The sequence below is a fragment of the Lupinus angustifolius genome, chromosome LG03, assembly GCF_001865875.1.
Source record: "Lupinus angustifolius cultivar Tanjil chromosome LG03, LupAngTanjil_v1.0, whole genome shotgun sequence".
NCBI lineage: Eukaryota > Viridiplantae > Streptophyta > Magnoliopsida > Fabales > Fabaceae > Lupinus > Lupinus angustifolius.
In genome coordinates, this window is record NC_032011.1 from 21,724,080 (window position 1) to 21,735,739 (window position 11,660).

At 32.0% G+C, this 11,660-nt stretch overlaps 1 protein-coding gene across 1 annotated transcript; it reads left to right on the top strand.

Annotated features, from left to right (window-relative positions):
• On the top strand, positions 2,425–4,944 carry LOC109343655 (40S ribosomal protein S26-3-like). The gene is made up of 5 exons (XM_019582065.1): positions 2,425–2,482; positions 2,615–2,707; positions 3,351–3,435; positions 3,527–3,660; positions 4,577–4,944. Exons 1-5 carry the CDS (start codon positions 2,480–2,482, stop codon positions 4,658–4,660), a joined length of 399 nt encoding a protein of 132 aa, XP_019437610.1. The 5' UTR covers positions 2,425–2,479; the 3' UTR covers positions 4,661–4,944.

Sequence of the window (11,660 nt, forward strand, 5' to 3'; positions counted from 1 at the left end):
ACAAGCTGCCAACAAAATTCTGAGATACATCAAAGGCTCTCCTGGTTTGGGCATTTACTTTCCTAATACTTCTTCTATACAATTGCATGCCTATAGTGATAGTGACTGGGCTTCTTGCCCAGACACAAGAAGATCCATTTCTGGATATTGCATTTATCTTGGAAATTCCTTAATTTCCTGGAAATCCAAGAAACAGAAAACTATTTCTAGAAGTTCTTGTGAGGCAGAGTATAGAGCCATGATGTACAATTGTTAATCAATTATATTGGCAATATAAGTTTCAACCAAAGTTGTTTACCACCATCTATGGATACATTAATATAAATGTGTCATATAATTTCAATGTTAATAATAATTTATTACAAATGCACATATAATCTATGGCTTGAGATTTGTTTAAATACACACATCATATAAAATAAGTTTTAAATAGTAAGTATAATTTTGTTCAACACATGTAGCTAAAATTACATATTTATACTATAATCTATAAAAAAAAATCAAAATTACTTATTTAGTTATTTGACACAATAAAAAATCACTTATTCAACTGGTTTATTCAACTACCGTGGAAGTTGTTTAACATATGTGTTTTCATTGTAACATTTTCAATAGGAAGTTTTATTAAGCAACATTGGTGATGTCACTGCTCATGAAGACAAGATCAAGCAACAAGCCAACTCTGACCGAGCTAAGTATGCGCATGAGCATGGCCAGGCCAGCATCAGTGCCAAGGTGCATGAGCCTGACCGAGCATTAGTGCCGAGGCACACGAGTCTGACCGAGCCAAGTGCCAAGGCACACCAGCATGACCGAGACAGGAGCACCAGCACGAGTTTGACCGAGCCAAGTGCCAGCCTGACCGAGACAGCAGCACCAGCAACATGGGCCAGCCTGACCGAGACAGCAGCACCACTCGTGCAGGCAGAATCTGTTTCTTGTGTTCCAAGCAAACGTGGAGGAAACGTGATTGATTTCTTTTAATCACGTGGGTTTATTTTATTAGTTAGTTAGGCTTGAGTCTTAGTCTATATAAGTCCTAGTTCTCCTTTTAGCCAACAACACTTGTAAAATTCTCTTCAATCTTTGTTCATTCATTTAATCAATAAAGAAGTTCATATTCTTTCTTCATTTTTCACTCATCTCTCAAGAATCCTTATAGGTTTCTTGTGTTTCATCATCAATTTCAATTTCTATTAAGTTTCACAACATCATTGTCATATTTTCCCATGATTTTCCTTATGTTTTTTAAGATGTTTGGATCAAGTGAGTGCACGAGTAACATCTATGTTCTTAACCATGCAATGCATGAGTAGTATGTGTTCTTAATAATGTGAATGTACAAGTTTTATGTGTATTCTTAACCATGCAAATGCACAGGTAACATATGTGTTCTTAACAATAAGAGTGCATGAACAACATGTGTTCTTAACCATACGAATGCACATATAACATGTGTGTTCTTAACTATGCAAATACACGAGTAACATTTGTCTTCTTAACCCTACAACAAAAAACATTGAATTATTTTAGAGACTATGTAAAACTTAAAACCAAAAGTTGAACAAAATATTGATTTATAAATTTCAAGTTTAGTTAAGCCTTAAAGTTTCAACTATCTTGTCTCTATTATTATCTTTACCAAATGAACTTAAAATAGAACTACCAAACGTACTAAACTCATTAAATAACTTATCAAAATCACCAAATTAATAAAATAAAACAGAAAAATATTTAATTAAAATTATTATTTTTTAAATGGGCTCCTTATCAACTTGAGTCTCGGAAGGCAAAAACTAAAAAAGTCATAATAGTTAGAGCTTACAAAACATACTATTCTACTATTAGAAGTTGGTTCAAGTGATACATACTTAATTCTCCTCAAGCAAGGTCTCAGATTCAAGTCTTATGAAGTGAATGGAAAAAATGTCTGCTAGGAGAGTTAGCCCTACGTACTTGTGGATATTCCGGCTCGGGATTACCTCCAGTGTGAGGATACATGTGGGAAACAAAAAAACAGACTATTCTACTTGATTAATTTTGTGCTTCTTTTTTCCTTCTGGCCACATTTAAAATATTCACAATATATTGAAGTTAACTTTTCCAATATTTTTTCTTAGATTTATTTTGGGCTTTGAGACCCGTGAGGAAAAATAACACCATCCTACTCTCCATAACAATTTTATGGGCCAAAAAAGACTCAATTTTTAGGAGTTAAAATCCTCATCCCTTTTCCTACATTTTAAACTGACCCAACATACCAACAAGTTATTGATTAGTATAGTCTAAAATCTTAAAAATTCGATTTCTGTGAGCGATGCTAGTTGGTTACCACGCATGTTGGGCTTGACCCACTAACATGAGCTTGACCCACATCAAGAAGGGCTTGGCCATTCCACGCTGATATATTGTAATATCATATATGTATATATAAGCAAGAGAAACGCTGAAACCCTAGATTTTGAGCTGCATCATCAACATGGTTGGTTTGATATTGAATTATCTATAGTTATTCCTTTCATTCTGTTTCTACGTTATTATTATTTTTATTATTTATTTATGTATTTATTTAATTTTCATTCTCTCACTCACTCTGTATATTGAATCATCACAGACATTCAAGCGTAGGAATGGTGGACGTAACAAGCATGGCCGTGGCCACGTCAAGTTCATTCGTTGCTCCAATTGTGGCAAATGCTGCCCCAAGGTATTTTCACATTTTGTCATTTTTATGTTAATGATCATAAGGTGTTTGATGAAATTCCTGAATGATTGCAGTATAAGTTTTATGTGTGTTTAACATTTCTCATGTTAATGAAGATCCTGAAAATTTAAGGTTGTGAATAACTGAACAAGTCTTTGTGTTTGAGTATCTCAATGTTGTTGGTTGCTGCACTTTGATTTCATTTTTGCAACTTCATGTTAGATTGTTAGCATCTAAAGGAATAAGGCTCAAGATCATAATATGAATAGAAGATTGTATCCATTGAGCATTTCATTTAATTTTTGCCGTTTCTTGAAATGGTTGAGCTTCAGAATTATTGTCTATTTTGTATCTATCTTTATCAGGAAAGAAGGGGGAATACAAGATTAATGTGTAATTTTTATGATTGCATTAATACAAACTTCTGTGTAGGATGAATGAATAGAAGAATAAAAGAACACTGAGTTTTGTGATTTGGGTAAATTGATGTGCAAAATATAGGATTCTGTTAGTCATTCTAATTATAGTTTGCCACCCATAAAGCTTCGAGGTGTTTTACTATTCCTCTGTTTCATACATTTATTGCACAACTTTCCCTCTCAAAATTTCATGTTTCTGACATTGGAATTGGAATCTTTCATTGAAGGATAAATCAATTAAGCGATTTGTGGTGAGAAACATTGTTGAGCAGGCTGCTGTTAGAGATGTTCAGGAGGCCTGTGTCTTTGAGCGTAATACTCTTTTTACCTCATTATCATTTTGTTGCACTCTTTATATGAAATGAAATTCATATTGATTTGGTTTTTGGTTTGCTATTTGTAGAATACACTCTTCCAAAGTTGTATGTGAAGCTGCATTACTGTGTTTCATGTGCTATCCACTCTCATGTTGTGAGGGTTCGTTCCCGCACTGACAGGAGGAAGCGTGACCCACCACAGCGCTTCATCAGGCGCAGGGTAAGTCTATTTTATTTCATCCATTTCCAATTTTTGCTTTCCCTTGTGCTATGTGAATGTGATTGGGTCTTATTTTATGTTGTCTTTGTCTTTGCTTCAATGTGTTACATATACCATTACTGTGTGGTCAAAACAGTTTTTATGGCCTGTAGTCTTTAGGATGTATGTTAAAACTGTTAGCTACAAATATACAAGTAACCTTTATTAAGATGAAGGAGCATCCTCCGACAAGTTGTTCTCTCCAAACTCAAGGATGACTTTAAATTGGAAATCATACCACTGATATCACAGAAATTAGGCACATAACTCAGGAAACCACCAACATTTTGCAGAAGTTTTGCAACAATTAAGCTATTTGAACTGAAAGTGCACTTAAATAGATTAGACTACTTGAACTGAACGTGTACTGAAACAGCTTAAACAAATAAATATGCAGAAGTACTAGGACCCTAATCTAATTAAAATTGTTATTTCTCCTCTTGTATTAGGCCCCTATGATTGAAGACTTGCATTTAAAGTGTGAAAATCGATTTTTTATGCTTTTCAATTGTAATGTCAACTGCACATTATTTTATACAAGTTTTACTTTCCATGGCGTTTTAGATTTGTAAACTTGTGAGTGTCAATGTGAAGCCATGTTACCAAGTATGGTGGCTATTTTACCTGCTAAAGCCAAACACTATTATTATTGTTTCAAGAAAACTAGTGGAGGTTTCATATTACAATGTGTGTGTCACTTTTGATCAATATAAAGGGAAACCATTTCATGCTCAATTTGCTCTATAAACGATAATGGGCAATGGGCAATTTGCAACTTTTTCTCTTATTATTGTTATCAATGGTTGATTTGTAGTTATTTCTTTTATTTTTAGTCATTGCTTCTTGTGTTTGATGAATTTATTTGGTTCTTTTGTAGGATGATGCACCAAGGCCTGGACAGCCCGGACAGCCTGGCCAGGGGCCTCGTCCTGCCGGAGTAGGCGCTCCTCCACGTGCCTAAAAGGCATATTCCAAGAGCTTAGGTCTCATTGGGTTAATTTTGTGATAAACATCAGTCCCATTTTCTGGTTGATTGTGGAACTTCTATTTTTGGGTTAGAGATGTTGTTTTTCTCATACAATTATCCTTTTGTGTCCTTGAACAATACCTTTTCAATTATTATAATTTGACTAGAATTCATGTAACTTTATAGTTGAACATGTAGTTGTCTTCCTACCAAATGTTCCAAATCATAAATACTTTCCATTGGGTAACATTCGGGTTCTGTTTTTGGTTTTTGAAGGGTAATCAAGGAAAATGGGAAAAACGAGCTAATAAAAATAAATACATGATTCTAAAATTTCTCTTATATTCCAAAACAACTTGCAAATTGTTCTTAAGAGCATTACGAATTCCAGCCCTTGAAACAATGTGATGTATAAAGTCAACCAAAAAAATTAAAATACAAACCAAATTTATTTTAATCAATTTAGTTCTAGTGAGTAAATCACCTCTTTGCCCTTCCTCGGATTTAATTCAGCCCTGTAATTTCTCAATTTTTTTTAATTTTTCCAATCACATTATGGTGTCTGCAACAATCAAACATGTTGGGTTCGTCGGGAGCATATAAGCTTTGTGTTAAGAGGTGTGATTGACTAAAAAAATATTTAATAATTACAATTTTACTTAAATAATTTTTTTTCAACCAATCAAAGTTAATGATACATGAAGTGGTACAAAAAATGAAACATTTCCTTTGCACTCCAACCGCGCTTGCCAAATGCCAATAATTTATGATGGTGGGGAAATAAGGGTTCAAGATCATCTATCCTCATAGCATTGAAGACTTAAATACTGAAAAGTGGCTGGGGTATACATAAAAGTTGTTATATATTTTTTTAGAGGAGGATCTACTTATTCCAAGAGTAAGTTTTTTAAACTTAGTTCCTATCCTAGCCATCAATTCTAGAGAAATCCAATCTTTTCATTTAATGAATAAATCTAAATATCCATAAAATTAATGGCTAGGTTAAAAAGTAAGTTTAAAAATGTTAAGAGTAAATGAATTCCCATTCTATTTTTTATACTTCATCTTCTGTCCTAAATATTGTATAAAGTAGGGTGACTATTCTAATTAGTGGAGGAAACCTAAACGAAGCTAGAACAAGGATGTATCTCTTTTGATTCTGTTTTTTAAACTTTATTTTCAGTTTTATTTATTTTTCATCTTTGCAGAGAAAGTGTGGAATACTTTTATTTTATTTTTGACCTTTGCTTATATATATAGATGCTTTAAATTCTAGTTTTTTGAAAAGAAATTAGTTTTTCAATCCTAATAAACTTGATGTGCACATTTTTGGTCCTTCAAGTTTCGTGACAAATGTATGAGATGCTGGTACAGAAGCTTTAAAAAAACCAACTATATATATGGGCTAAGAACAATTCTTTACTTTCCCTTCACCCCATTTAGAATTGGGTTTGTCCACTAGAGGTATTAAATGGTGGTAAGGGCCTAAAGCGAATATGACTAAGTAGGAAATGTTTCAAGTAGATTTAGGAGAAAGTTATACCTAACCTATCTACTTAGAAACAACTAATAAAATATTCACAAAACAAAAATATAAATACATTTGTTTCTAAATATAATATGTTTGATGTGTCTCAAAATAAATTTTTCTCTAGGTTAAAAGATATAATTGGCCAATTTCGGTTAGGGTGTACTCTCATTTGTATATGAGGAAGATTGTGACAATAGAAAATAGAAATATTATGGCAAATGAATGAGTACTATGATGATGATTCATCAAGAATTCTTGATGGTTAATTGGGTAAGGTAGTCGAGTGACGATCCACACTATATGTAGAACTATAATACTTTTGCATGAGCAACTTAACTCTAGCAACTCTTTTGAGTTATCATAATCGGTATAGAGTATTTTAGTGTAATCATTGACTTAGTATAACATTGTGATTGATATAATGAGAATTTTGTTGGACACACATAGAAAGAATACATAATTTTGATTGCTTTCCGAAAGAAATTGAGTTAAAGTTTGTTGTTGTTTATAATAGGTATCCTCTTCAAGGACAATTTTTTCGAACCAGACAATCATTATAGATGATAAAAGCTAGGATGAATTTGAGATCCCTAAATAGTTGATCACATGTTTTTTTTTACATTGCAAGATATTTTATTATAAATACTTGACTTTACCATTTTGAATTTTTGATCATTTTAAAAGTTGTAAAAAAATCGAGGTTGGTTTTTTATAATAATTATTGCTTCTTAACTTTTGAAATCAACTTAAACATTTAAACATGACTTTTTTAATAACAAATCACTTAATCTTAAGGTATGAAGCACGAATACTAATACGTGTGTCGGGTACGATACGTATCCGATATGTTGACACGTATTTTTTCCAAAATATAGGATATGATACGTTCAGGGATACGCATATAAAATAATAAAAACACATAAAATATGATAAAATTATAAGTGTAAATCAAAATATCCAAAATATAATGGAAATTTAAAATCGTTGCCCTCTATAACAAATCTATCTTATCATATTTTAATGAAAATGAATCTATCCTAAAATCATTACCCTCCATAACAAAAATATCTTATCCTATTTTAATGAAAACAGATCTATCTTATCCTGTTTTATTGGAAACAAATCTATCTTATCCTATTTTATTGGAAAATAATCTATCTTATCCTGTTTTATTGGAAACAAATCTATATATCCTATACTTTACTGAAAATGAATCCATATATCCTATATTTTATTGAAAACGAATCGGATACGTGTGTTAATATTTATTTTATTTTATTTCATTTTTTTAATTTTTGGATACTCTATGGATACGTATCCTTCGCGAATCCGAGCGTATCTGTGTCGGATACGTGTCAGACACCGACACATGAGAGTATTTGACGAATCCATGCTTCATAGATCTTAACCCTCAACCCAAAGACATTTTGTTTAAATGTCAGTCAGAATTTTCAAAACTTTCTTAGGTGTTTTAAAACAATACAAAAAATGGGCAATCTATTTAAAATGGAGACAATAAGAAAACACTTATCTCTAAGAAATATATGCCAAACCCTTCCATAAGCTGGAAGTCTCTTTTGCATAGTATTAATCTATGATGCACGGATTCGCCGAATACCCGCGTGTCGGTGTCCGATACGTATCCGACACGGATACGCTCAGATTCGTGAAGGATACGTGTCCATAGAGTATCCAAAAATTAAAAAAATTAGAAAATAAAAATAAATATCAAGACACGTATCAGATTCGTTTTCAATAAAATATAGGATATATAGATTCGTTTTGAATAAAATATAGGATATATAGATTCGTTTTGAATAAAATATAGGATATATAGATTCGTTTTGAATAAAATATAGGATATATAGATTCGTTTTATGATAAGATAAATTTGTTTTCAATAAACACTCACTTATTTAAAGGTCACATCCTATCAACTTACCATCACACCACATTGACCCTCAAATTGCTGGTACTTTCCGATCCATAACGTCGCTGGTCGGTGCTTAGTGTTATTGTCTCTACCGCCATACGTATGTTGTGAAGAACAAAAAAAAAATGCTTACATTTCTTACTTCTTAGTTTCTTTTCGCTTAGTATGTTCCTTTTTGTGAATATGTTAAACAAGTCACGGGCTTGACTTGCTTTTTGTGAAAAAATAAAGGGATGAATTTTTTGTGTGAAAAAATGTACCGTGTTTTCTAAAAGAAAAGACCATGACACATGGTGTCATTCTCTCATCACACAACAAATTTAATTCACATGAGTTTTATATTTTACATTTATTTTTTTACTTATATTTTTTATTAATATTATTTATTACATTTATTTTTTCTTATAGTAATGTTTTTATTTCAAGTTATTTTTAAATTATTTCTCCATTGTATTATTGTTTTGTTAACATATTATAATTCTTTCTCTTTTCTTTTTACTTTTCAGAATTTATTACTATGTCAATACCAAATATTACAAAAAAATTTCTTTCCGCTAATACGTCACAAGATGACCATGCTCCTCTTTGGGTGTATGTTATTATATCTGATAAAGCAAAATATGGGGGTGGAAACAAGAGTTGGACTTGCAATTTTTGTAATAAGTCTTTTAAAAGTTCATACTCAAGAGTAAAAGCTCATTTACTAAGAATTCACAAAGGTGGAATTGGTGTGTGCTCAAAGGTTAGTGATGAATATTTAGCCGAATTGCAATTAGTTGTAGATTTGGCTGAAAATAGAATAAAACCTAAACATGTTCCACTACCCAATGAGAAAGACATCTCTTCATTAAAAAGAAGAAATATGGGTCCTTTGGAGAAAGCGTTTAATACTGAAGATAGAGAGCATCTTAAAACTCTCATTGCTAGAATGTTTTATTCTTCTGGACTACCTTTTAATCTTGCAAGAAATCCTTATTATATGAATTCTTATATATTTGATGCAAACCATAATCTTCGTGGTTTTCTACCACCGGGATATAATGCTTTGAGGACAACTCTCTTACAACAAGAGAAAACAAATGTTGATAGATTGCTTAAACCAATTAACTCAACTTGGAAATCAAAAGGGGTTAGCATAGTTTCTGATGGATTGACTGATTCTCAAAGAAGGCCTTTAATTAATTTTATGGCCACAAGTATTGGATCCCCTATTTTCTTAAACTCTGTTGATGCTTCAGAGGATATTAAAAGTAAGTATTATATAGTTGATCGAATGGCAGAGGTTATAAAAAAGTAGGGGAAGAAAATGTCGTCCAAGTTATAATAGATAATGCTGCTGCATGTAAAGGTGCAAGAATGATCATTGAAGCTTCATTTCCTAAAGTTTTTTGGACCCCATGTGTTGTTCATACATTGAATCTTGCATTGAGGAACATATGTGATCCTCAGAAAAGTGAAAGAAATGAGTTAGTTTATGAAGAATGTTGTTGGATTACTCAAGTTGCTGATCAAGTTTGCTATGTCAAGAACTTTATAATGAATCACACAATGAGGTTGGCCATGTTTAATCACTTCTCAAGTTTGAAATTGCTTGTTGTTGCTGAAACACGTTTTGCCTCAATTATAGTGATGTTGAGAAGGTTTAAATTTTTGAAGCGTTCTTTACAATCAATGGTTATTAGTGAAGAATGAGATTACTATAGAGAGGGTGATACAAAGCATACGACAAAGGCTCAAGCTGTAAAAGAACATATTTTGAATGACATATTATGGGACAAAATTACATACATTTTAGATTTTACTTAACCTATATATAGTATGCTTAGAGCTTGTGATACAGGTAGTCCTACACTTCATTTGGTCTATGAGATGTGGGATACTATGATAGAGAAAGTGAGGTCATCTATATTTAGGCATGAGGGAAAAGATATAAATAATGATTCATCATCATTTTACAATGTTATTTATTCAATCCTAATTGCTAGATAGACCAAAAGTTGCACTCCTCTCCATTGTATGGCTTACTCCTTGAATCCTAGGTAAGAATTATCTTTTAAATTTAATTTTTTTAATTATTTGTTACCTATTATAAATATACTACAAATACAAATTATATATAATTTTTCTATTATTTATAGGTACTATAGTGATGAATGGATTCAAGAGGCTCCAAATAGGCATGCCCCTCACGAGGATGAAGAAATTTCTATAGAGAGAAATAAGTGCTTGAAAAAGTTGTTTAGAAATGACGAGGATAGAATGCAGATTTCACTCGAATATGCAAATTTCTCATCAAAGTCTGGTAGTTTTGATTCTTTTGACTCAATTGAAGATATGTGGAGATTAGACCCTAAGTCTTGGTGGGTGATACATGGTTCTTCTGCTCCTCTCCTTCAAAAGCTTGCTTTGAGGCTTCTTGTGGAACCTTGCTCCTCATCATGTTGTGAAACGAATTGGAGCACATATTCATTTATTCACTCTGCGAAAAGAAACAAGTTGAAACCAAAAAGAGTAGAAGACTTGGTTTATGTGCATACTAATTTGCGGCTCTTGTCTAGGAAAAGTGAAGAGTACAAGCAAGGGGATACTAAGATGTGGGACATTGCTGGAGACGTGTGGGAAGACTTTGATAGTGCTGGAACTCTTCAAGTGGCCACACTATCTCTAGATGAACCAGAAATAGAAGCTGTCCTCTTTACAGATGATGGTCAAGGAGCAGATGAAATTGATACTATTTCTGTTTCTAAGGCTAGACAATAAGCAATTTTATGAATTATTCTACTATATTTTCTAGTTTTGATACTTTGAATTTTGGAGGCAATGATTTTCATTTTCCATTATAATTTTTACTTTGAATATTTTGATTTACACTTATAATTTTATCATATTTTATGTATTTTTTATTAATTTATACGCGTATCCCTGAACGTATCGTATCCTACATTTTAGAAAAAATGCGTGTCGACGTATCGGATATGTATCGTATCCGATACACGTATCCGTATCTGTGCAACATAGGTATTAATCATTGATTGCAAACATCCACTGAAGCTATGTTTAGGAGTTATAAGAAAAACGAAAGGAGAAGATCAAAGGTTTAGGAAGGGAAAGAGAAAATAAGACAATCATTTTTTTTATTTTGGAGTATGAAATTCAGATGAGGGAGTATAAACTAATGATATTGTAAGAATATTTTTTATTTAAAAATATAATTAACAATGAGAAATGAACAATAATATATAATTATAAAATTTTACTCAAAATATTTAAATATTTTGATATTTTTTCTCTAAAAAATCCTTAAATTGGGGAAACTATAAAAATATACATATTAGAGGGCTGGCTTGAGAAACCCTCCAACTTTTTCTCTCATTCTTCCAACTCCCAAACAAGGGAGAGACTTTTAAAAGTTATTCTTTCCCTTCCCCTCAAAATTATACTCTCAAACAAACAAAGCCTAAAAAAACTAAGACCATCATTCACATTAACGCCACGGTTATGCTTTTGAAAAAATTAACCTTAATATCAAA

Excerpts from the sequence above, each read along its gene's own strand:
- LOC109343655 (XM_019582065.1), top strand. Across the intron at positions 2,708-3,350 it reads GTGGCAAATGCTGCCCCAAG|GATAAATCAATTAAGCGATT; the intron begins GTATTTTCACAT and ends CTTTCATTGAAG. Across the intron at positions 3,661-4,576 it reads AGCGCTTCATCAGGCGCAGG|GATGATGCACCAAGGCCTGG; the intron begins GTAAGTCTATTT and ends GTTCTTTTGTAG.